The sequence below is a fragment of the Gobius niger genome (assembly GCF_951799975.1).
Source record: "Gobius niger genome assembly, chromosome: 10".
Taxonomy (NCBI): domain Eukaryota; kingdom Metazoa; phylum Chordata; class Actinopteri; order Gobiiformes; family Gobiidae; genus Gobius; species Gobius niger.
The window spans coordinates 12765453-12792113 of NC_136861.1; the positions used below are offsets into that span (position 1 = coordinate 12765453).

General features: G+C 39.7%; 1 protein-coding gene across 1 annotated transcript in view; it reads left to right on the top strand.

Moving 5' to 3' along the window:
- Window positions 1–26661, top strand: part of LOC306968831 (inactive phospholipase C-like protein 2) — a 176609-nt gene that overhangs the window by 121507 nt on the left and 28441 nt on the right. The window contains exons 3-4 of the mRNA XM_079564368.1: window positions 7853–8056; window positions 19068–19143. Coding sequence (XP_079420494.1) covers window positions 7853–8056; window positions 19068–19143 — 280 coding nt within the window. The remainder of the gene's footprint in view (window positions 1–7852; window positions 8057–19067; window positions 19144–26661) is intronic.

Below are 26661 nucleotides of genomic sequence, written 5' to 3' on the forward strand. Positions count from 1 at the left end.
GTCTCCAGATTGCTCTCTTAGTGAGAATAGAAAATGGTTTAAAAGGAGATTAGAATAGATTGGTGTAATCTCGGATTTAGGCGTCACGTCTGTTGTCTGTTGTTATAATGTGGAATTGTGAATTTTGCTTTCTTTACTTAATATTTATGCACTCGGTTAGAAGTGAAAATGTATCTCGCAAACCGCAGCTTCATGTAGGGCTGCTCGATTACTGAAAAAATAATAATTACGATTATTTTAGTCATAATTGAAATCACGATTATTTGTTGCCTTTAAAAAAAAGTATTTATTTTATTTATGTATTTAGCAATAAAAAAAACTATACTGAATATTTTCTATTTTCTGAAGTCATAAAAGTACAAATGATTTCAAGTATGCCTCAATTAAAGAGAGGTCTTTGTTTCACACCTGCCCCCTGCTGGCCAATCCCTCACACCTGCGCAAGTAAACTGAGCAGCACGGCAAAAGCATGAGCCATGGCACGTGAAATGTGAAGGGAAAATAATCCCAGCGCCATGAAATAATGCAAGTCTGCTTTGCAAAAAAAAAAAAAATAATAATAAAGAAACGTTTTTTTTTCTATTTTGCTAATTTTTTAATCGTTTAGTGTACTAATCCAAATTGTAATCTAATTTCGATTAATTGCACAGCCCTAGCTTCATGTTTTGATAAGTCAGGGCTAGGTGTACATAAGGTCTGTGAACCTTAACTCCCTAACTAAAAAGAGTCCAGGTTGTGGCAGTGCACTGTTGCTGTGTACTGACAAAAGCTGAACACGCTGAGAATCACACAAGCAACAAGAGTTTTGGCGCTTGACATCAAAAGCTTCTGGACCATGTGTGCACACATCAGTGGAGGTTCCTGTTCTTATTATGTCACTGAGAACATAAAATGTTAAACCTTTTCATACAATTGCCACTTCACTGGTCTAAAACCATGATTAATACTTCATCACCGACATAATCCTATCCAACGAATTCTTAATTTGGACTGATATTATGCACTTTAATCAGCATTTTGAAGTCCGCTAACTGAACAACAGCCAAGAGGCATGGTTTCAATTTCAAAACAACTGAACAGACAAACAATGCCTGCGTTTTGCCCGTTTAGATCAAGGTAACCAAATAGCCTTCCCGTATCCAGTCTGCATTGTTTGAATTTCATTTGCTGTCAAGACTTGCCAGCAGTGTCCCTCAGTAGTAAGAGAAAGAGGAAGAAAAAACAGCATGAAAGATGAAGGCTGTTCGCTCAGACAAAAGCGGTGTCGTAAGGGGGGAAGCGGAGATCCTGCCTTTGGGACGACCGGAGGGGGCGCAGTGGTGGCAAATGTGGATGTGGGGGGGGAGTGGGAGTCGGTGGGGACTAATTAAAAACACAAGCCTTTCATTGGGGCAGCTTTGAAACACGGAGGCTTTTATTGCACAATTACTATCTGAGGAACATTTGTGCATGTGGTCCCTGCTCACACATCATGAAGGCTAATAGGCCACGCACACACAGGCATTTCTTCCAGCTTATATGTACGTGTGCAATATGTGAGTACAGTAATCCAGACTAATAAAAAATCTTTGTAGTAATATCTAGAATTTGGCCACTGCATGTTTAGGTTAATGGGAGAAACAGTTGTGGGTACAAAGAGAGCATTAAAAAAGATAAAAGGTATAAGGCAGGGGTCGTAATGGAGGGCTAATTTTTTTCATTGTAAAAAGACCGAGGGCCGAAGCCGCCAGTTTCAGGCCAAAGTAAAGCACTACACTGGAAAAAATACCATCTTAAATGAGATAAATGGCTTAAAATTGCTTGAATAAAGATTCTTTATGTTTAATTTGAGTCTGTTTGGACTAATCTAAGATAAAGATACAAATGCCAATGGAACAAGCATAAAACTCACTTTGAAATCAGTCAAATGAACTTAATATAATACAACATATATAATATATATTCAATATAATCTGAGTTAAGAAAATAATGTCTTGTTCCTTTGGCGAAAAGATGTTTTATCTGATCTAAGACCAGACCAAATCTACTCAAACGCTAGATTGTATCTCTTAATTCAAGTAGGTTTCTGTCATTTCTTCTATCATTTTTTATTATTTTTTTTCCAGTGCACTTTCTACAAATGCCAGAGTTGTACATGATATGACCTAATTGGGTGTATTGACAGTATTTCTCCCATTCAACCTTAAGAAACGCTTTCTGATTTGTGTCATTATGTTTCTCAAAATCACCTTGAGGGCCAGAGGTTCTGTGCTCAAGGGCCGGATTTGGCCCCCGGGCCTGACGTTGCCTACCCCTGGTATAAGGTGAACCTAGAGATTTAGTTACTCTGTTCATGCTTGACCACTCTCTTGGGTGTATGTTTACTGGATAATGATGCATTAGCTGAAAATCCACTATATGGCTAAGCTCAGGTGGTGCTGGTGCTGTGTCTTTCTGTGTGTGATGAAAGGTCGTTTGATGTGAAATAGTTTCTATATGAGCGACAGACGCACCACAAAAAACGAAATATCAAGCATGGGTTTAAAAGACTTGAGAATATTAATCTTGTTTTGAAGTTCTTGTTTGAAGACGCGTCAGACTGGTTCTAAGGTAATCTGGCTAGAAATAAGAAACTAAAGCTGCCAGTGGTACAGGAGTAATTATCTTACCCCATTGGCGGATCAATCAACCTGGAATAAAGACAAAATGCATTGAATTGAGTCTGAAACATCTCAGAACAAGTAAAAAAATCTAGATCAAATGCCCAATTAAATGTTTATAGTCAAAACAACTGAAATTTCAAATGTAATGCTCAGTTGGAGACATTTAAACAATCTACATCGGGTCGTCGGATCCAATTAAATTTCCCTGGGGTCAAAATATTTTGGGAGTGTGTCCATAAAGTTCTCGTAAAATACATTTTCATTGGGAATATGCTAGTGAGGATTCAATAAATGGATAATAAGGAGCCTGACAGGACTGCAACCTCATAAAAATGGCGTGCACTTGTATTGCACCTACAAGCCTGTGTCACAAGCCTGAGGTGACACAGACACGGGGAGAACATGCAAACTCCACACAGAAAGGCTCCGTCCAGGTGGGAAATGAACCCGGGACCTTCTAGCTGTGAAGTACGAGCACAAACTGCTGCGCTACTGTGCCACATGTAGCGCGTGAGGCACCAATGTGTTGTTTATATCCTGAGCTCTGATTATATCAGTGCCCTCTGCAGGACACGTTTCTTTATTTAAGCTGCCCCCTAGTGGCTGGAGTGAGCTTTCCGGTTATTTCTTTTAAAAAAAATCATAACGCCACACAGGAATGGGCTAGAGACTTACTTTTTGACGTACTCAAGAATTTGTGCTCTACAAGTCAGGGGCCTGCGGGCCATTTCCGGAGACCCCTGCTCTACATATTCATTTTTGAAATGCACGCTTTAGAAACATCATTGTCATTTAAAAAAAAAAAAGATTTTTCAGTTTATATGTCAACATTCTACTTCTATTCCAAAATGTGTAAAAAAGTAAAGTCATTTTGCACATTTCATAATCATAAATAGTTTCCATGGTCTCCCTGTCCATGTATGGGTTTTTCAAGGTGCTTTGATTTCCCCTACAAATGGTACAAATATGTGCAATAGGTTCCCCTCTTGAGCCTGGATGAATGGGAGTGTGTTAAGGGCAAAAAGCAGACACAAGATGGAAAGTATCTCATGGCTGCATGCATCTGACTGAGTGTTCATTAACATGCCCTGCCCGACCAACTTAACAAAGAAATAAGAAATAAGAAACACAAGTTAGTAAAGCTATGTCTGGCTACACCGCTCTCCATCAAAATCCTAAAACTGGTCAAACCAATTGAAAGCCCTGTTTTAAAAATGTCATCATGCTTAAACAATCCACTTTTTTACTTTGTGGTCTCTCCCTTTCCCATGTGGTGTTAAATGCTGCCAAGTATCCACATAAGTAGCCCGCCTGTGTCCCCTACTCTCACAAAAAGGTCGCTGTGTGGTGTCGGGACGGTCCGGAGAGGCCTGGAGGTCCTGGCCAGAGAGACTGCCAATTCCCAGACTGTTCTGTAACCGCCTCAATGTGTGTGTGTGTGTGTGTGTGTGTGTGTGTGTGTGTGTGTGGTCATTCTCAAATAGCATTGCCGCCACTGCCTCCTAATAGATTTCCGAGCCTCTACATCTCTCTCCCATCCATTATCCCTTTCTGAAGCTTCCTAATGGCGCAGGCCCCCCCAGTTTATGTGCTTAGGTTTCTGCTGGCACCGGCAAATCCATTGATAGCGCGAAGCCGCACATCTGAATGCTAACTATGTGGTTACGTGCGTCCAATGTGGTATGACTTGGAGGAAATGGCAGAGGGAGAAAGGTGAGGTGTTAGCGAACCCGTTAAGGCCGGCGGTGTATTCCGAATTAATATTAATGAAATGTCTTTTCAAAGTCCCGAGGCCGTTCAACACGATCTGTCCGAGGGCTCTTTTGTTCTTGGCAAATGAAACAGATCTCCAAAGGGAAAGGTGTCCAAGGTGATTTTGAAGATCTGACACTTAAAGGATGTGTAGGCTTCTTTGTTATCGTACATGCATGATCTGTGTCACTAGATAAAAGGGAAATATGATCTAATGCAATATTTATTTTACTCATAACAAGGGTTATAAGGGTTACAAGTTGCGATAATTAGGCTGCTACATCGACTTATACATGTGTTTCCGATCAGCCTCACTCCTCAGACTAAATTAAACCATCAAAGATGAAGCAGAAAACCTTTCTTGATTTTTACATTTTGTCATGTCAACAGTCTCAGTCTGAGTCAGTGTTAAAGCTGCTCAAGACGTTAGCATGCTACCGGGTAGCAACTGTCAACCAACTCTCAGTGGCTTCAACATGATAAACACATGTGTGGCTCACATCTATGAACACTGAGGAAATACTATAGTAACAGCTCAGCTCTGACCTCTGTCACATGTTGTATCCAAGGCTAGATGTTTGGAGTGTGGTTCAGGGCTTTCTCTTGGAGAGGTCAAAGCTGAGCTGTTGAAGCTAGATGCTAATCGATAGCATGCTAGCGTCTTAAACACTGAATCACTGGTTTCTTCACATAAACGTGCGTCTCTGGGGCCTTGTTTTTACTGTTATTTTCTTGAGCAATGACTACAAGTACATAAAAATGCCACTGTCAATCAGTTGTCTTTCATTATCCTGAATAGAGATATTGTTACATGTTGTAGTACTGATTGATTCTACTTCGGTGTTCAAAACAACAAAAGTCACATGACTGAAAAGCATTGTATAGGATCACAATACTCTAAAGAGCCTATAGTTTAAAATTGAGGTGGAGCAACAGAAAATTCCATGGCGGTAACTATGGTAACCATCAAAATGCAGATTCTCTTGGGCCAATTCACATGAAACAAAAACTGTCACAAAGTTCAAAGTCATCTCTTCCAGCACACATGAACTAGGGTCTAATTACTTATCGAAGGTATCGAAAAGTGGTGACAATATTCAAAAGCATGAGCGTGATGTTGGTGAGTAGGAAGGACTTTCAGCCATAAGAATAACGTGGCAGGTTTGTTGCTCATTTGGACATTTTGTGTTTTTCTCTCATAGGAGTGAATTGGCACCTGCCCTCCAACGGAAATAGAATTCTAGAACATGAACACAACCTATTGTTCTATAAATGATCGATAAACAAAACATTTTTGGGCTCAATATTTATCGTCTGTACATTTACATATATGTTGTATATGTTTATACATATTTTAAGATTAAGTACTTTTCAAACAAAGCTTTTCTGTCATTTTTAAGTTTTAGAGGTAGTTTCAATGACACTAAAAGATCTCAATGCTTCAATATATTGGCTCAATATATCAAGCTTCAAAGTCTGTTACAGTGACAGGCCTACTGATAACATTTGTAACATAAAATTACTCAAAATTCCGAAAATATTTTCTATGATCAATCACAAAGCCCCATGCTTTGGGTTGTGGGAATGCTTTATTCTCCAGATTAAATTCTCTACTTTGTTGTCCAGTAGTGGCTATTTCAAACAGCTGAACAGCCACAGTGAGCCAGGTGTGTAGGATTTTTCCTCTCCACATAATTCGTTGCAATCCATTTATTAAATGGCAAAAAAGTAACATTACATCCATGTTAACGGGTTGGAAATCTATGAGCTCTGTCTTCTGTGCTTAACTCAAACCCATATGATGACATCACAGGTGTCAATATTTGATTTTATTTTTGTTTTTTTCTTACCTGTTTTAATCAAAATTTTTGATTGTTATGAATGTTAAAATATTTTTTCAATGGTTTTAGCTTTGTAAACTTTTATCATTTTTCTATTTCTCTTTAACCTTGGCTCTTCATACATGACATGTCCAACTTTTAAACCAAATGTCTATCCATCCATCCATCTTTTGTAAACCTAAACAATAACTGTGTTACATTGTGCAGAAGTGTATTGTTATTGTTATATGTATCTGATATATGGATAAACCTGCGACTTTGGCACTTGGATTCTGGCAGGTAGATGTCAGTGATCTCCCCATCGATATCACGTGGTAAAGAGGAAGAGATGAGAAGGTTGAGGTGGCTGATGATTCTGCTGCCATGGTGGAGCAGCAATGATTGCAGAAGGGGAAAGAGAGTGCGTCTAAATGAATACCTTGAGAAGCAAAGGCTGTGATGGGCATTTATGCTAAAGCCATTGATTAGTGCAAAAGCAATGTTCATATACAGTACAGCTTTGCAGAGTAAATATATTTGATGGAAATGCCGTGATATAAGCAGCATAGGCCTCCTTTTGTTATCCTGTAGACACAGACAGATGTAGATCAGCTCCAGACAGTGGTTTCACGCAATTCAATAATTATTATCTGTTCCGAGCCAAGACAGCAGCAAGTGACGCACATGTCTTCAATACTTCAGTCTATCTGTTGTATACATCTTAATGAGGAGGCCCTTGAGCTCAATAAGATGGTTGTGCTGGTTTGTTTTGCGCAATCGACACAACACAAGCTCTGAGTAATGATGACTTTATGTTACTTCCATTGATTTGCACGAATAATTGGACAATGTGCAAACTTTTAAATGGCATTAAAGGACAGAACTGGCTTTCTAATAACCATCTGTGACTGATCGAAATGGGTCTTAAATCTGGACTAACCCAGGTCCAAAGCTGAGATAAAAATACTGTAGTGAATATTACAAAAGCAAACCAGGACACAATCTGGAAAGGCAGGGCCAGAGCTTTAGGACAAAGTCACGATTCAACAAAAACTGAAGGGAAACATTCAAATACGGAATGGTGGCGCAGAAGTCGTGGTTCTCAAACTTTTCACTCCTAGTAGCCTACCACGTCAAGAAATATTTGACCTTACAAGTAGGGATGCACCAACACGATAGTAGTATCAGATATCGGAGCTGATACCAGAAACAATACGATGATGGGTATCGGCAACAAATATCCAATACTGCACCGATACCAGTTTTGGCTCCCACCACTTTAAAAACACAACTTTCACAGACTTGATCCAAGTGAATATGGGCATGCTGGATGAAGAACCTGGAGAATTCAGTCGCTGAGTCAGTTTTAACCTCCGCAAATGTATTTTTGATCGCCGTGCAAAATGCCGTGGCTAGCAACCATTTTATACTCACTACTGCCACCTCAGGTCATATGTGTAACTGCAGCTTCTATATTAAAGGGACTATACTGAGTATTAAAATATTAAAATAATGTATTTTCCTCCCCCTACATGTTTCAGCCATGTCCTAGTGTGTGTAACAAAACTGTTACATATGTTTTAATGATGTCAAGATAAAGCTCAAATCAAATACACTGTTGTTGTGTTGTTTTCCCAGAATGCCATGGTGTCGTTCAAAGAGCTGTGTGGTCTGACCCCTGCTGCCAACATGAAGCAGTGCATCCTGACCGTGTCCACGTGGCTCATGAACAGCGAGCGCTCCCTGAAGGTGACCGTGGATCTGAGCGAGCCCTATCCCGCAATGGAGGCTCAGGGGCCGGTGCCAGAGCTGCTGCGCAAAGTCCTCAACGCGTACGACATGGTAAGAAAACGCTCGGTTACTCCGCTGCAACGACGACCCGTCACAATAGCACATTTTGAAGTTCGATGTATTGATGCAGGAAAATATTGCGATAAATTATATTACTGATTAAAGATACTCGATACCTTTAACTCTAAAGCATAAACATGACAGTAAACATTTGTTTTAAAAGTGCATAATTAAATCCTACAATACCACACAAGCTGCACTTAACATGAAATATAATATAACCCGATTTACAGGTGAAACTTGAAAAATTAGAATATTGAAAAAAAAAAATGCATTCATTTCTGTTACTTTAACTGTGAAACTAATATATGAAAGACGCATCACTTGCAAAGTGAGATATGGAGCCTTTATTTGTTACAATTTTGATGATCATGGCTCAGCTTGTAAAAACCCCAAATTCAAAGTCTCAAAAAATTAGAATATTTTGAAAATTGACTGTAACAAATAAAGGCTTGATATATGTCACTTTGCATGTCATGAGTCTATATTATTAGTTTCACATTTTAAGTTAAATAAATGAACTTTTGAACAATATTCTAATGTAAGTTTAACCTGTACTTTTGTTTAACCTCTTAACCCCCACCTGAACCGAGCACATTTTCTCCAGTTTGGCAAAACCCAAATCCCAAAAATTTTTGTCTTTCAAACAAGCTTCCTCTGAAGTAACTACTAAACATAATTATGCAGCGCCCCCTGTATTTAGAAGGATTATAGACAGTTCTAAAATGTGGCCAAAAATATCAGTGGTGCATACCGGCATTGGCCAATCAAGATACCCGATAATTGTTTAGTTTAGTTTATTGAAAGGACAGTGTGCAGGTACATTAAAAATATACTTTTTAATGTACCAACTTAACTTTAGGCTATTTGAGAGATTTAAAAAAAACAATAACATCAAATTAAATCATTTAAAATATCGGCCTTTATATCGGCTATTGCCCATGCCAACCCCCGTCATATCGGTATCGGACCCCAAAAATCCAAATCGGTCGGGCCCTACTAAAAGCTTCTTGATAAAAGCAACAAAATAGCGACAAAAATGAGCTGAGAACAAGGATGAAAACGCAACAAAGAAGTGGAAAAAGGTCTATAGGTTGTAAACTCTAGTCAAGAAGCGTTTAGATTTAGTGGTACAGAGTAAAAAGAAAAATGCTAAGAACTGCACAGATGATCCAAATAGGCATCGTTTATGTTTTACTTATTGAACGATAAGTCGGTATAGTGATTATCGTGACAACTGCTACACTCTGGGGCTGAACGTATCTTTAAATAAAACGCAAATATAATTGGAATCTCCATTTTTGTCTTTTCATATATTTTCCCTAAATTGCGCGGCCGTGCACTTTACACTTTCGAACCGTCTCCTTTGGCAAAGTCTCCAGCGCCGTTGCCCCAAATTAGTAAAACAAGCGTTCTGGCAATATCGCGCCACTGAAATCTGTAAATATGCCGCTGAACCCTGAGAATAGGGTTCAGCTCGGTGTGAATAAAACCATGTTCTTTCACCATTGTCCTCCGTCGTGGGCCCACTGTCAGCTGACTGTTTGGGTTTCTTCCCTCTCATCGCCCTCTTGGCTCACTCCCCATTTGCCAAACAGAGATCCCAGTGTTTGCGCGTCTGTATTAGGGAGTTGTGTGTGTGTAAATGAGAATGACCCAACCAGGCCACCGTAGGAGCGGTCTGTCCTCACTCACCCTTGGTCTGTTAGTTCATTCACCCCATGAGACTCTGGACTTACATGGCATATTCCTCTTTGTACTATTTTGTGAAAACTCTAAGCTTCAATGTTTAGTTTAGTCACAAAATAGACTCCCCCCTAATATATTAACCTCCAACTGAAGCGAGCAAACCCCCAAAAGAGACAAAAAAGAGACAAAAAAAGTGATGAAAAGCAACAAAAGCCTACGCCAACAAGAACACAACAAAAAAGTGACCCAAAAAAGCCACAAAAGAGTGACAAAAAAGCACCAAAAAAGTGATTTTAAAGGATCTGTATCATGTTATTTTAGCCAGCCCTAAGTAAAGTATAGGCATTTATATGATATATTGTATCTCTACCACTATGTAGTACTATTTTTTGTCAGAAATATAAGTCTTTTCTGGGGGTATTTTGCAAACCCGGAAGACAAGACGCTTCGATTCAGTTAACTCCGCCACCTCTCTCCGAGCGGATCTGCCCATGCATTATTAGCAGTAAAATAAATATAAATATCACAGCAATAAGTGAAGTTACTAACACACCCGCTAACACACGTTTTGACTCACCATCGCTCTGTCCTGGCCTCTCCATCACATTGGGGACTCGCGTTGGTTATAAAAGTTAATCCACTTTTAGAAGATTCACCAAACATCCATCAAGAGACAGTCACAGAAAAACACTTGGCTGATAGTCGCTGAATCCCGGAAAGAAATTCCAACTTCTGGCGAGTGGCCTCTTCTTTAGGAAGGTTGAAAATAGTCCTGCACCTCTCGTAGCCAAACGCGCTTTTTCTCCACGACATGATCGTTAGGTAAGAATAAAGAACAGGCGTGTCCAGAGTAGGTTAGAAAGAGCTCCATCTTCACAACCAACAGCGCAAACATGACATCAGTTCAGACGCCCAGGGGGTGCGTTTGTTTTGTGTTTGCTTTCAGCCCTGACCTGGAAGCGCTTCCTTTTTTTTTTTTTAAGCTGTTTTATAAATTAAAATCAGGCTGTAAGGCACTACATTACAGAAGTTGGGCTCTTCCTGTTTGAGACTATGACGTAAAAAACGTCAGAGTGTCACAACTCAGTGGTTTTCCAGCAGACGGCGGAGCAGCTGCTCAGAGAGCAGGATTCAGGAGGATTACTGAGAACTGCATGAATGAAGCCAAAAACCACTCTGGGGGTGTTTTTGATAAGGAAATAACAACATGGCTAAAAGCTCCAAAAAGTTGATTTTGCATGATATAGGCCCTTTAAAAAGCAACAACAAAGTGACAAAAAAGCAACAAAAGACCGACAAAATCGTGCCGGAAAAGCAGTACAATAGTACAATCAAAAGAGTGACCCAAAAAAGCAAGAAAAGAGTAGCAAAAAAGCAACAAAACTGACAAAAGAGACAAAAAAAGCAATGAAAAACAACAAAGAAAAATACAAAAACACGACAAAAACACTTCAAAAATGTGACATAAATGCGGCGACAACGCGTCAAAAAAGTTCAGATCAGTTATGTAGGTCTTAGCTTTCAAATGAGATATTACTCTGGCCTATAGTCTGTAAACTCCAGTCGAGAAGCTTTTAGATTTGGGCAAAGCTGAACTGGAGAAGATGGGCTCTGTTAAGGTTGGAGGGTAAGACGTTTATGATAAACCAGAGGAACCCTATCCAGACCCGAGGGAGAACTCACAAACACTCACAGAGGAAGTCCCGGATTTGAACCATGGGACCTTCTTTCCACTTGGATATTCCTCCTGCTAAACTGCCGGCTCTGTGAAATCAGTCATCGCTTCTCTGAAACTGTTTTCGTTAAAGGGAAGCTGACGAGGACAGATGGGGACTAATGCATGTTTGACAATGTTTAAACAGAAATGTGGAAACTGTCAGAGAGAGCGAGTGGATAAATGTTGACTTAGCAGAGCTTTTTTAAACAAGAAACGCCGGCTCTTACAATCTGCAATAAAGAACCAGTACAAAGTGTAACAGCAACAAACTAAATCCTCCACAATCAGCGGTGCATTTTCTGCATTCTGTGAAGTTTAGCCCACCGGAGGCTGAATAGAACAGGTGGCCTTCAGCAGCTTTCTGTGCGCGCTGGTCCTGCGAGCTTTTGTGTGGAGCCCATTTAGCTTTGTTGACAGAGTGGGTACCAGGGCGAGGGGCACCAAGGACAAGCTGGATCCTCACAAGTTCCTCAGTGTTGATGGTGAATCATTGGCAAAACTGCTTTTTTCTAGTTGATACCGTTTTCATGTGGGTGAGCACAAACAATAAGGTTACTACCCCCGCCTGTTTAGCTTTACCCAAATCTATGAGCTTCTCAACTGGAGCTTACAGCCTATAGGCCAGAGTAACGCCTCATTTGAAAGCTGAGACCTACAAAACTGATCTGGACTTTTTTGTCACATTTGCGTTTTTGTCGCGTTTTCATATTTGTCTTTGTAGGGTTTTTGTTTTTTTATGTTGCTATTTCATTGCTTTTCAGGTCTTTTTTGTCACATTTTTGTTGCTCTTTTGTGGCTTTTTTGTGTCACTTTTTAATTGTGTTGTTGTTGCTTTTCCGGCAGTTTTTTTTTTCTGCTTTTTTGTCACTTTGTTATGTTTTTGTATTTTTCTTTGTCATTTTTTGTTGCTTTTTCATGGCTTTTTTGTCTTGTTTGTGTTGCTTTTTTGCGTGTTTTTTGTTGTTGTGTTTTTGTCACTTTTATAATTGTGTTATTGTTGCTTTTCCGGCATGATTTGTCGCTCTTTTGATGCTTTTTGTCACATTGTTGTTGTGTTTTCGTATTTTTCCTTTGTCTTTTTTTGGTTCTTTTTTTGTCGGGTTTTTGTCATTTTATGTTGCTTTTTCATCGTTTTTTTTCCCCGCTCTTTTGTGTTACTTTTTTTCTGTGTTTTTGTTGCTTTTTCATCACATTTTGTCACATTTTTGTGACTCTTTTGTTGCTTTTTCATCGTTTTTTGTTGCTCTTTTGTTGCTTTTTTGTGTCACTTTTTGATTGTGTTATTGTTGCTTTTACGGCACGTTTTTTGCCGCTCTTTTATCACTTTGTTTTTTGTATTTTAATTGTCATATTTTTGTTGCTTTTTCATCGCTTTTTTGTCACTTTGTTGTGTTTTTGTATTTTTCTTTTTCATGGCTTTTTTGTCTTGTTTTTGTGGCTTTTTAGTGTTGCTTTTTTGTTGTGTTTTCATATTTTATTTTGTTGCTTTTTACGTCTTGTTTTTCTCACTCTTTTGTCACTTTATTGTGGATTTTCTTGGGTCACTTTGCTGTTGGGTTTTCCTCCTTGTTTTTGACTCTCTTTTGTTGCTTTTTCTCAAGAAGCTTTTAGATTTGGGTAAAGCCAAACTAGAGAAAATCGGTTCAGGTGGGGGACCAGAGAAAGGCTCCACACGGTTGCACCACGGCCCTGCCGCCAACCGCTGTGCCTCACCAATGATTTTTAGTTACTTTTTTGATAAGTGGGGCAAGAGTCTATTCTGAAATCAGCCAAAGTTGCCAGATCGCCATGGCAACGCTCAGTCACATTTCTTTTTTTCCTGCCATATTTTGAGGACATTTCCCACAGTCAAAGCTAGAATATTTTGTTTTGAAATCTTAATTGCTACTACGACGGTCCTCGTGCTTTTGTGGCGTCCTGTACTTTATGCACTTCACAGACAAGAGACGTCGAACACAAACATAGTAACACAAGCTCATCGTAAACGTCCCCCGGTGCTTCTCAAACAGTCGAGCATCACACACATAAGCAGCGTGACTGGGCGGCTCCAGAGCTCTTCCATCAGAAGAAAACAAACCAGAAGCGGCTTGAGACACAGCGCCGTATACTCACTGTTTGATTTGATTTCCGGGCTTATGCTAACGGGAGTGTGCAACTAAATTAGCCCTCTCAGCGGCAGCGGGCTCCAGCAGCGATGCGCCACTCACTGAAAAACAGGAGGGGAAAGTACAAGGCTGCTGCCATCGCACGATATTCCACTCTCTTAGGCAAGGCCAGTGTGGGCCGGTGGGGTTTGAAATTTGCATGTAGTAATGAGCCAATAAGACACTTCATACAGCAAAGGAATAGGCACATTCACAACAGTAGAATCTTGGTTGACAAAATCAACATTTAGTCAAAACAAATGCGTTGTGAATAGTAACAATAATTAAGGATGCATCGATCTGATTCTGATATCGGATATCGGAGCCAATGCTGAAAAAATTACGATATATCGGCTAAAAATATCCAATACTTGGCTCTCAACGCCTTAAAAACACAACCTTTGCGGGTGTGTACCTATGTTCCCCTTGTGCGATTTCGTAGGTGACTTGGTACCAGCCACAAGTCATGAGAGTGATTCAGATTTTCAGATTCATTTTATTCAGACATTTTAAACATTTAACAGATACAGACAAAAATAAACATGAAGTCTGAAATGGAATAGGCAGAAGCTAAAGCTTCGTCATACATGTATTAATCAGCTTAACCCTGACCCTGCCCTATAGCCACTAACCTTAAGGATAGCGGGCTGGTGACTAATCTTAATAGAAGTGGGGGAACATGGGACTGACTTTTACCGCCTAAATCATTTCGATCGCGGTTAGCATCAGTGTGCTAAAGCTAGCATGCTAAAGAAAACTAATCAAGGCTGGGTCAGACAGTATGATAGAAATGCCTAAAGCCTAATACAGGGGTGGCCAACCAGTCGGAGACCAAGAGCCGAAATTTTCAACCTTGATCCTGTGAAGAGCCACAAAGGCACCGACCATTAGCGAGATCCCGGGGCGGTACTTTATTGTGATTAAATAGAATGTGACCGTTTTATTTAATCACAATAAACTATAACTTTATGCCTTTTTCTTTTCTTTTTTTTAATAATTGTGTTAGATTGAATGGTTTTACTCCTCAACAAGATTGAAATACATGTATATTAAATGACATTTTGTGTTTCCTGTTCTGACTGAGACAGAATTAGATTATTATTATTATTTTTTATTTTTTTTAATGCTGGGGTGTGTTTGTATGTGGGGCCCTGCCCAATGAGCCCCCTTCTCTGATTCGCCCCTGGCCTGTGCGCTCAGTGCCTGCAGCTTTGTCCTGACTGGACTGTGCAAAGAACGCACTCTAGGCTGCACAAAGTTCATGAACTTTAACCAGGAGCCTCTGGAGGATCTGAGAGTCTGTTTTAAGTTGCATCTGTTACAGTTATAGCACGTGTGAAAGAAAAGTCATGACTTTGCGTATTTCCGCGTTACGATGTCGCGCTTCGCATCATACGCTTAATAAGAGCTCCGCTTTTTTCCATTTCCTAATTTTGATCTTTTTCTATGAATATGTGGCCAAATTACATCAAATAAAGAGTAGGCTGATCAGAAACCTGAAAAGCACAGAAGCTAATCCTAGTGCCACGATCTGCCTGCCTGTTGTTCAACCTACATCCCGCTGTGAGTGAGGCTGCATGGGCTCCTTTTACACACTGCCTCGAAAAGGAGAGAGATACGGACTCTCATTCATGTAGAGATGGAAACAGGGTCTGTAGGACGATGGTTGGATTTTTGGTCAAAGACTGTTACAGTTTATGGTAAATATTTACCAATTATTTTGCAAAGAGCCGCATTGTATTAAACATCTCCAATCATGCAAAGAGCCGCACTCTGATTGGCCAAGAGCCGCATGCGGCTCGAGAGCCGCGGGTTGGCCACCCCTGGCCTAATATAATAAAAAAAAAAACACTGCTGAAGTGTTTGTATTTTAGATTAAAATGACAATACAAGGTTTAAAAATGTTAAAACTAGTATTTTCCTCCCCCTACACGTTCCAGCCATGTCCTAATATGTAGAATGAGCTCAGACCTGTTCACCACAACTGCCTCTAAAATCCTGCACTGTCACTCAAGAAATGTGTTACTTCGGGTCGAAGTGCCGTCATGCACGAGCTTAATATAGAAGCTGCAGTTACACGTATGACCTGAGGTGGCAGTAGTGAGTATAAAATGACCAACTTGCATCTAGCCCCTTTAAGAAATAACTGATCTAACATATTTGTAATGATCAGATCAGAAGTTGTTTATATTAATGTAAACTAAAGCCTGTCATTTACCCGAGGATATTTAGTGTTGAAAGTCATCCTTGTGAATGTTTATCCAAGAGTTTATCAATAGATATAATTGATCCGTAATATCATGACAATAAAACATAACTTTATTGATCTTAAAATGGAGAAAAGCGTCAATTAAATATTTCCCTCAGAGAAACCCACGTTTAAGAAAGTCTCTTGGTATCGGTGAATATAGGGAATCCGCAAACACTCAAAACCCAGTATTGGTGCATCTCTAATAATAATAAACCAAACTATCTGTTCAAGGATAATGTCAAAAATGTACATGTCTGATTTACAAACGGCTTCATTTCAACCAAAAACTAAACTAAGCTTCTCATTTTATAAAATGATTTAGATTAGTTTATCCTTAGTCTATCCTAACTTAACATATTTCATAAAAGTATTGAAAGTATCCATGCTTGGTATCGCGATCCCAGCCCTAATAGTTAAGCATCAAACATACAGTATGTCATATGATGGCATACTGCAGTTTTCTTATCCTTGTACAAATTCAGATTACATGCAGGTTTTTTTGCTGCTGCTTCCTCTACCTCTGCGTCTCAAGGACAGTGCGGTCAGGCTAACGTTCTTTTAGCGTGTACTGTCCCCGCCTTGTCCTCCCACTCTGATACACAAATCTATTTGAAAGCAGTGCGCATGAAAAATAATGGTCCATGCGCATTTTAATTGAAAGCATCCGTCTTCTCTGCATTGATAATAATCGGACAAAGACAATTACAGTACACATGACAATGACCAGAGAATTAGATTAGACAATACAGCATGTACGAAACGAGATGATGGGAGGCCGCAAAACTTCTGAATACAATTTTTGTCAACAAGAAGGAAAAGAGGCCTATTTTTATTCCCACTCCTCAACAGTGCTCACTTCACTTACCCTGAATCTGTGTAATGGGTGGCCAATTATTTAATTTTAATTATACCCACTGTGCCTCCATCATTGATTCAGATTTAATTCTTCGAGCTTGCTTTTATTCTTTATCCCTGAAGATTCAGCTAAGAACTTACTGTACTACACCCTTCTATCCTAAACCCTAAAGGTAAATTAAGTGGCAAAACAATCAATAACATTTGCTGGAGCTCCCACTTTGTCGGAGTGGATTTATTTTGGAACTAAGTGGACAACCATCTACTCTAATGGATAAAATGTTTGTTTGTTCTCTGTTTGCTTTTGCTCTCCCAAGACCCAAAACTAATTTGACAATCACACAGATATAGATAGAAACACACAATAATTATTCATTTTCATGTGATTGACCCCAAAGTCTATTGCAAAAGTCCCAGTTTTTATCTGAAAATGCTAGTTTGCGCTTTTACTACTTAACCTCCACTTGAACCGAGCACATTCTCTCCAGTCTGGCTTTATCTTGAATAAAGTGTTGAAATATCAACAAAAATGAAACGAAAACAAGGATGAAAGTGCAACAAAAGAGCAACAGAAAAGTGACAAAAAAGCGACAAAGGAGCAACAGAAGGGGTGATGAGAAAGCAAGGAAAATTATCCATTTAGATGAGTTCTGTAGGTCTTAGTTTTCAAATGAGGCGTTACATTGGCCTATAGTGGGATCCCCAACAAGCGGCCCATGGACCACTTCCGGCCCGCAAGATGATTCAATCCGGCCCTTACCTGTAGAGCACAAATTCCTAAGTATTTCCAAAAAAAGTGAGAACCCATTCCTTTGCGGAGTTATGAATTTTTTAAGAATCAATTTAGCTTAAAGGGGCTAGATGCAAGTTAGCCATTTTATACTCACTACTGCCACCTCAGGTCATACGTGTAACTGCAGCTTCTATATTTATCAATCAATCAATCAAATGTTATTTGTATAGCGCCCAACAATAGCCAGAAGGTGCCCAGAGCGCTTTTCAGGATAAAAACAAGAATCACAATAGACAACAATAAATACAAAAACACATAAAAACAGCAGTCGAGTCGGTGGCTATGTATCGAAAGCTTTCCTGAAAAGATGTGTTTTCAACTGTGATTTAAAAACACTCAACTCAGTGATGTTTCGAAGCTGTACCGGAAGTGCGTTCCACAGCTTTGGGCCTTGCGCGGCAAAATTAAGCTTGTGCATGACGGCACTTCGGACACCTTTTTGAGTGACAGTGCAGGATTTTAGAGGCAGTTGTGGTGAACAGGTCTGGGTTCATTCTACACCTTAAAACATTGTTGGAACATGTAGGGGGAGGAAAATACATAATTTTACAATTTTTAAACTCTGTATAGTCCCTTTAAATTATTATTCGCTTAAATAAAGAAAGGAAAGAATTCCACACGTGTCCAGCAGAGCATAATTAGAGATCACAATACAAACAACACATTACAGCCATGGACAGCCTGCCCTAGGGCGGCTGTGGTGACAATAGTAGCTTACCACCACAGAGTGTGGAGTGAATGAATTATGACTACAATGTAGCAGAAACTTGGGTTGTAAAGTGCAATACAAGTGTAAGCTGTTTTTTTACGAGGCTACAGTCCGACACATCGTCACTCAATAGTATTTTTCCAATCAAACCATATTTTATTGGAGCTTTTTATTATTGACCCCCGCAATACACTCCCGATATATTTTAGCCCCCAGGAAAATGTACTTGGAGACCCCTGGCCTATAGGCTGTAACTTTTTAGATTTTGGCAAAGCTGAACTGGAGAAAATGCACTTGGTTAAGAGGTTAAAGGAACAGGCCACCGTTTTTCCATACTGAGACATGTTCTTGCCTGAGCTTAGACGAGTTGATACGTACCTGTCTGGTCTTTATGCGTTTCCATGGAAGAGCTTGGTCGTGTCCAACTTCACCCCCATTTGGAGCTATAGGAATATACTGGGAGTGGCCAAATGCTAACAACATCTTTGGTCGTTTTGCGTGAATGAGGGCACGCACAAAGACCAGACTGGTATGTATCAACTCATCTAAGCTCAGGTAAGAACATATCTCAGTGTGGAAAAAACTGTGGCCTGTTCCTTTAAAGATGCCATACTGTATGTGTAAAAAAAAGTGTCAAATTCAAGTTTAATCGGTGGTTAGGTTGCAACAACTCCTCGTTGTGTTGTGATTGTGTTGTCACTCATTTGTCTTCTGTTCCCATGCTGTTGTCTTCCTCTGACATCACCTGCATACCCTCTATACAAATCCTGTACGACTGTTTTAAAAAGTTAAACATTATTCAATAAGACAGAATATAACGTGTATCTGTTGTCTCTGTGTGCAGATGATTCAGACCAGCAGGACGCTGATCGAGTCCGCGGACCTGGTCTACTCCAAACTCACACAAGCACAACGCGCTGGTAAGTCAACAGTCAATGCGCCTGAGACACTGCCCCGGGGCAGATCGATAGACGGGTAACACGCAGGGATCAGGGGAGCTAAACAGGGTCATTGACACAGAAAACTCTGTCAACAATAAAGGCTTGTCTTTGAAAAAGGTAGTTTTCAGGACAAAGATGCTGGTACTAGTGCAAAATAAACACTTCCCACTGCAGGTTTTACAGGCCTGCTGCCAAACGTGACATCATGAGTGTTGCTGACAAAGCTTTCTTGGAGAGAAACCTTTTGTCTACGATGGAGAACTCCTATTCAGCTGAACGGTTCACATGAATATGATGAATTACAACATTAGAAATAGTGCTGCTGCTGCAAATAAGAACACGTCTGCATGAAAACAATTATCTTGTCAATAGATTTGATTTAATTTGTTAGTTTTCAATTACATGTTTGCCTTTAGCTTCAAGACAATCTTTCAATCTTTATAAACACAGACGTCGAACGAGTCTAAGCTAATCTTTATTGGAAATTAATTACGAAAAGAAGTAATAGCGCTCCCACCTTAAGGTTTGCGGAAACAGCGCCTCCACATCATGCAACAAGACAATTCCTGGTCTTTCATATGTGTAGAAAAGAAGAAGTAATTACTGGTTCTTGTACTGTAAGTTGTCATTATATTTTGCTTGCTCAGCGTGTATTTTACTATAGTACCTTCTTCCTCCCAGTCTGGTTATTTGCAACGCCGTAGCTGGCCGGGAATCTAACCTGTGAGGCCGCTTTGTAGATAATGAGACGTTTCACGGCTTCCGTAATTGCACAGTGCATGAACGACAAAGGATTTACTGTTTATTTCCTAATGAGCCTCAACTCTCTAACAATTGTAATCATCGGTAAATTGACAACATGCCACATCCTCGCGGCCGCTCAGTGTAAATACATCCACCCCCACTCGGTTCTGCTATTGGCGACAGTCGGTGGCTCCTGTCAATAATGGGAGCAGTGATTCGGGAGGCGGGGCTTAAGATGTCCAACAGAACAGAACAAAAGTGGTAGAAATGTGTCTAAAAATAACCCAAATAGAGACGTTTATATATAGACAGGAGCTCAGGGATGTGCTGTCTTTTAGCATTCTGGATTTATGAATCAATAGGGCAGGGGTAGGCAAGTTTGAACACTCCAGTTCTCTTCCAAAGTAAAGCATCACTTTCCACAAATGCCAGTATTACATCATACATGACTTAAGGGCTGTTCTGCTAAGAAATTTAAAGGAATTGACTGTATGTTCCGCAATGTACTTTTTTTTTACTTTAACCTATTGCCCTAGAGTTTTTTTTTTTTTTGTCATGTTTTTGTTGCTTTTTCATAGTTTTTTAAAATTGCTTTATTGTCTTGGTTTCTTTACATTTTCTGCATGTTTTTGTCTCTCTTTTGTTGCTTCTTTTTTCAAGCTTTAGGATTTGGGTAAAGCCAATCTGTAGAAAACGCGCTTGGCTCAGGTGATTAACAAGCCTTTGACCTCAAAATCATCTTGAGGGCCAAAGCTTCTATATTGGAGTGCCGGATTTGGCCCACGGGCCTGACGTTGCCTACACCTGCAATAGATACAGACGGCATCTCTGGAATCGGCCAGATATGGTCATGTTTGAAAACAGTAAGAACAAGAGACTAGATGCAAGTTGGTCATTTTTATGCTCACTACTGCCACCTCAGGTGTTATGTGTAACTGCAGCTTCTATATGAAGCTTGTGCATGACGGCAATTCGGACCCGAAGTGACACCTTTTTGAGTGACAGTGCAGGATTTTAGAGGCAGTTGTGGTGAACAAGTCTAAGCTCATTCTACACATTAGGACATGGCTGGAACATGTAGGGGGAGGAAAAAGTTTTACCATCTTTAAACTCTGTATAGTCCCTTTAAGGGGAAAACAATTTTGAGAAAAATTATTATTGAATTGAATTTAATTTTTTTAATTATTCAAAAACTACTTTAACAAATCCTGAATTATGAATATAGTTTTCTACTAAATGAAGATACAAGGGTGTCGATACTTCAGATAAAAGGAGGGAACCTACACAACTTCATGGAAAGCAGGGAATACACAGGTATAAGCCCATATCATTTTATGTTGGAGCCGTATTAAACTTGATCTACACTCCCTTCTACTATTGCTATTGTGATTATCTTTTTGTTTTGGCTTTATTCATTTCCATGTGCAGTGAAGATGTTAAACTTTGAGCGAGTGTTTGTTGGTCAGGGTTAGGGTTGGACTCCAGACTCTAAAATGTTGTGAAATGGGAAAAGTTCCCTCAAATTGTAAGCAATAGCAGCCACACTTAACTTTTGTCGTCTGGAGCGAAAAGGGCATTTAAATTTAAATACGGTTGTGCAATTTTGGCAAAGTGAAAATAAAACATTGACAATGAAGAGACACATGTAGCTAAGCCAGCGGCGGGACAACTTCACCACACGCCGACCCGATGTCCCCAAAGGCCTCAAAGCTCATTTAAACCCGCTATGGCTGCAGCTGGGGCAAAGGAACCGCTCCGTCTCACTCTCTCTGTCTCTCCATCTCCCAAAACCACAATAAGCCGGCGTGGTCGTCATGCAGCGATACCCAGGGAGGATGTGGGATCGACTGCGGTGGTTCAGTCACGGAGCCCTGAGGTTCTCCAGTCTCTCACACAGAGACGCTTCAAAGGGAGATGACTGTGGAGTTCAGCAGATCCGAAAATGACACACAGACAGCGCAGCGAAGTCGTGCAACATGCGGAGGCTTATAGGAAATAGATAATTAATTATTCCCAATAGGACAAAAGCTGAACCAGAGGGTAGTGTGTGACTAATATTTTATCTTTTTGGAGCATTTGGGCGATAGTATTTGAGAGGAATACAGGACAGAGCAGCTTCTTTTCCCTGAGATTATGCTCATCTGTATATAATGGTTTGTTTTTCAGGAAATTATAATAAATAAGTGCAGTGGTAGTTCCAGAGTCATTAGCAGCAGCAGCAGTAACAGGCTACAGGAACTGGAGGATCGATACCATTGTATCAATATATCAATAACAAATCAGTACTCACTTGAGTTTTGAGACCGGGTCACGAGTATTGATATCAAGTAGCATTTGTAAAATACAAGATAGATAGATAGATAGATAGATAGATAGATAGATAGATAGATAGATAGATAGATAGATAGATAGATAGATAGATAGATAGATAGATAGATAGATAGATAGATAGATAGATAGATAGAGAGACCACTGTGATGGAAAGTAAAGGCGCCATGCTGACCACTCATATTTTTTCACATTTTTACCCACATAAAAAGTTGCATAATACACTTTTAATATAGAGAAAAAAAAACAAATAATGAATCATTTATCTATGGCATTGATTAAAAAATAACCGGCCATCACTAGTACACAAATTGATTTGACTAAACCTTGTAGTTAGCTGTCATCATCACTGTGTTTCTGAGAGATGAGATGAGGGCAACCAAAGCGATTTGAGTCAGCACAATAGGATACAGGGAACAAAAAACTTAAAGGAACAAGCCACCGTTTTTCCATGCTGTGATATGTTCTTACCTGAGATTAGACGAGTTGATAAGTACCTGTCTGGTATTTGTGTGTGCCCATAGAAGAGTGTGGTAGCTTCCAACTTCACCCCCCCGTTTGGAGCCATAGGAATATACTGGGAGAGGCTAAATGCTAACAACATCTTTGGTCATTATGGGTGACTGAGAGCATACAGTTCTTCCACACTGTGATATGTTCTTACCTGAGCTTAGGCGAGTTGATCCGTACCTGTCCGGTCTTTGTGCCCATGGAAGAGTGTGGTAGCCTCGCACCTTCACCCCCGTTTGGAGCTATAGGAATACATTGGGAGAGGCTAAATGCTAACAACATCTTTGGTACGCATTAACTCATCAAAGCTCAGATAAGCCCATATCACAGTATGGAAAAATGGTGGCCTGTTCCTTTAAGGTTTTATTTTCATCCTGTATCCCAGGGGTAGGCAACGTTAGGCCCGGGGGTCAAATTCGGCCCTCCAGCATAAAACCTTTGGCCCCCAAGAGAATTTTGAAGAAACATTTATTCATAAATCAGAGACCAAATATGTGAAAAGGACTCTAAAATATGGAAAATACTGTCAATATTTTCACATTTCCCATCAAAACACTGCATTAGGTCATATATTATGTGCGAAACTTATATTTGTAGAGAAAAGGTGCTGTACTTTGGGCTACAATTGTGAGTTTCGGCCCTTGGTGTTTTGTCAATGAAGAAAATTGGCCCTCCGTGACACAAACTTGCCTACCCCTGCTGTATCCTATTGTGCTCCTCTATATGATATCTCGGCCCGAATTTCTGGTCAGGCATAAGATCTAAACGCTACACCGCTAGCACGTAAAAATGTGTAAATTAGCCTCATCGGTGTATATCATACCTGGTTCAGGGCCGGCGAAAAAAGCAGCAGCCCATCATCTGGAAAATGACGGTATACACAACAGGTAAAACATTTTCACTCAGTCAGTGTTGAATGCACAAGGTTACATGGCTTTGAGGATGAATAGGTTTGAGGTAGCCACGTTTACAATATCTCCTGCAAACTCGTGCATCTGTGTGGATCTGGAGGGCTCCGTGTATTCCATATAAATGCTGTATTATGTAAGGACAATGGCGCCTCCTCTCCTGGGGCCCCGACTGCATGCCAAACATAGCATTTCCCCACTGCTCCCTCTCCCACTGCTATCAACGCTAACACAACAAGCCCACACAAAAACCACCGCTGTTCGATCGGCTCATGCTGTTCCTGCACTGGCATGAAATGGTCTGTGTGTTTTTGTTGTAAGTGTGCATATAGTAACTTAACACATATTGGAACAATAATAAATGTAATACCTGGAATGGTTACATGGTTAAATACTATACTGTTCACTTATAGAAAATCTGTTTTGCTGTATAACTCTGTGTGTAGTGTACTTTATCTAACCTCTTAACCCCCACTGAACAAAGCATATTTTCTCCAGTTTGGCTTTACCTAAATCTAAAAACGTGCCGAAAAAGCAACAATAACACAATTTTAAAAAAGCCACAAAAGCACAAGACGAGAGTGAGATGAAAAATCAGCCAAAAAGTGACCAAACATGCAACAAAAACATTTAAAAAAAGCGATTAAAAAAGACAAGAGCGCTGCGAAAGCACTTCCAAAATGTGACAAAAACCCAGAGAAAGAGCGACCAAAACTGGAAATGCAACAACAACAACAACAAAAAACAACTAAAGAGTGATGAAAAAGCAACAAACAAATGCAACAAAAAATATGTGATGAAAAAGTGACCAAAACACGACAAAAATGAGACAAGAAAAAGCAGCAACAAAAAAGTTACAATCCGTTTTGTAGGTCTTAGCTTTCAAATGAGGCGTTTCTGAGAGAATGTGTGAATAAAGCAAATACAAAAGTAGTTGCTTTTCAATAAACTATTGATTATATTCAAAGGTTCAAAGGTGTATGAGATATATAATAATAAGAGGTATGAGTTTATAAATGGACATATTATTATAGTCAGACCTGGGATTTGGGTAAAGAGGTTAAGAGGTTAAAGTATTACATGCAATGCAGATAAAACCTTTAAGTTTTACATGGACCCTCCCATATTGTAGATCTGAAAGTTTTGTCCACTTAAATGATAGATAGATAGATAGATAGATAGATAGATAGATAGATAGATAGATAGATAGATAGATAGATAGATAGATAGATAGATAGATAGATAGATAGATAGATAGATAGATAGATAGATAGATAGATAGATAGATAGATAGATAGATAGATAGATAGATAGATAGATAGATAGATAGATAGACAGACCTTTATTGTCCCACAAGGGGAAATTTGTTTGTCTTTTGTGTGTGTCTCTGTGACGGCTGTGAAAACAAATTCAAGACAAATATATATCATAATGGAGTGTAATTTGAGTAATGTGTTAAGTTATCTTCACTTAAACAGTTTGTATATGACCCATTAAAGTTTAAGTTGAGTCCACTGAAGCAATTTTGATTTAATGGTGTGACTTTGAAACAACTAAAACCATTATTTCGAAGGGAATCGGTTTCCTCCAACTGTTCATAATCTGTTTGTAAATGAGAATTGGTTCTCTATTGACTCACCTGGTAAAATAAAGAATGAAAAAATATATCCGGGGGTTACAGTGTCCGCAGTTTAGGTTTTTCTTCATTCAAAACAGTGAATACCCAATTACTTCTCCCCATAAGCTCATTTTGCCTGGAATAATAGCAATGCAGCCTCCACACGCTTTGTGAATAAGAATGTATAAAAGCATTTCACTATTTTATTATGCTGGTAATTCCTTTGCTTTTATTATGTCTTGTGTGGGTGTATCTGCAGCACCATATACTCAAGACAAATTTCCCCATTGAGAGACAACAAAGGACACCATTCCATTGCAGCAATATTGTCTGTGTTGTTTTTTTGCAGTGCAACATTTGGACAATCCACACACAGAGAAACCCCTGTCCCCTTTTCCAGTGTGTTCTATGTAGCTCCCGGTTCAAAGCATTTTAAGTTTAGCCTCCAAATGCAGTCGGCCTGTAACCGATTTAATTATCTTAATAACTTTACTTCAAAACAGCCATGAACGGTTTAGTGAATTCAATTAGGCAAAGATAGTCGTTTAAAAGCTCTAAGACAAGTCAAGCAGGCAGTGTGTGGTGATGGTCTGCATTTACTGGCATCAGTCCTTTTCTTCTTTATCAGCCACACAGTATTTTAGATCAAGGAACCATTAACTCATTCACTCACGGGACGCTACGTGTTTTGCTTTCAGGACAGCTTGAAATGCCAGAGCTTAAGCCCAGGATCACATTTTATAATAAAGCCGCTTTTAAAAATGAGAAACCATTGCCAATTTTATTCTGACTACCCAATATTGAACATTCAGGCTATTTCATTTCAAAACTAAGTTATTATTTATATCTCACTTGCGCCCTGTGATGCACTGAACCGTGGGGTAGCTGAACCGTTACACCCCTATGAGGAACTATTCACGACAGATCTATTAGAGGTCTTTTTTCCGGGCTGCCACCTAATGTTAGCTTTCATTAATGGGGTATCCTCTGGTTTTAGCTCCGTCACGCCTCTTCCGCTCAGCGTGCTTCTTCTCACCATCTGCTCCTTCTGATCAACCACCTGCTGTCACCTGTTATTAATGTCTGAGTAAACAACTGTACAGCACTATTAATGCCTCATCGTTTGTGTGTTGTTTGCACAAAACCAAATGGTGAAAATTGGAATTCTGTTGTAATTAATATTTTGCAAACATGGCACTCCCAGGGTCTACCTATTACACAACGACTCAGATGAAGGGCTTTCTGTAATGGCTGGTGTACAGTGTGCGATTTTTAGATGTCACATGGGGATTGTATTATTGTGAGCTGCACTCGTCTCCACTGTGCAATAGTTCAAAGAGAGAATCATAGCGAATATCAGGCCGTAGAAGCTGTGTGTTTAGCTGAGGC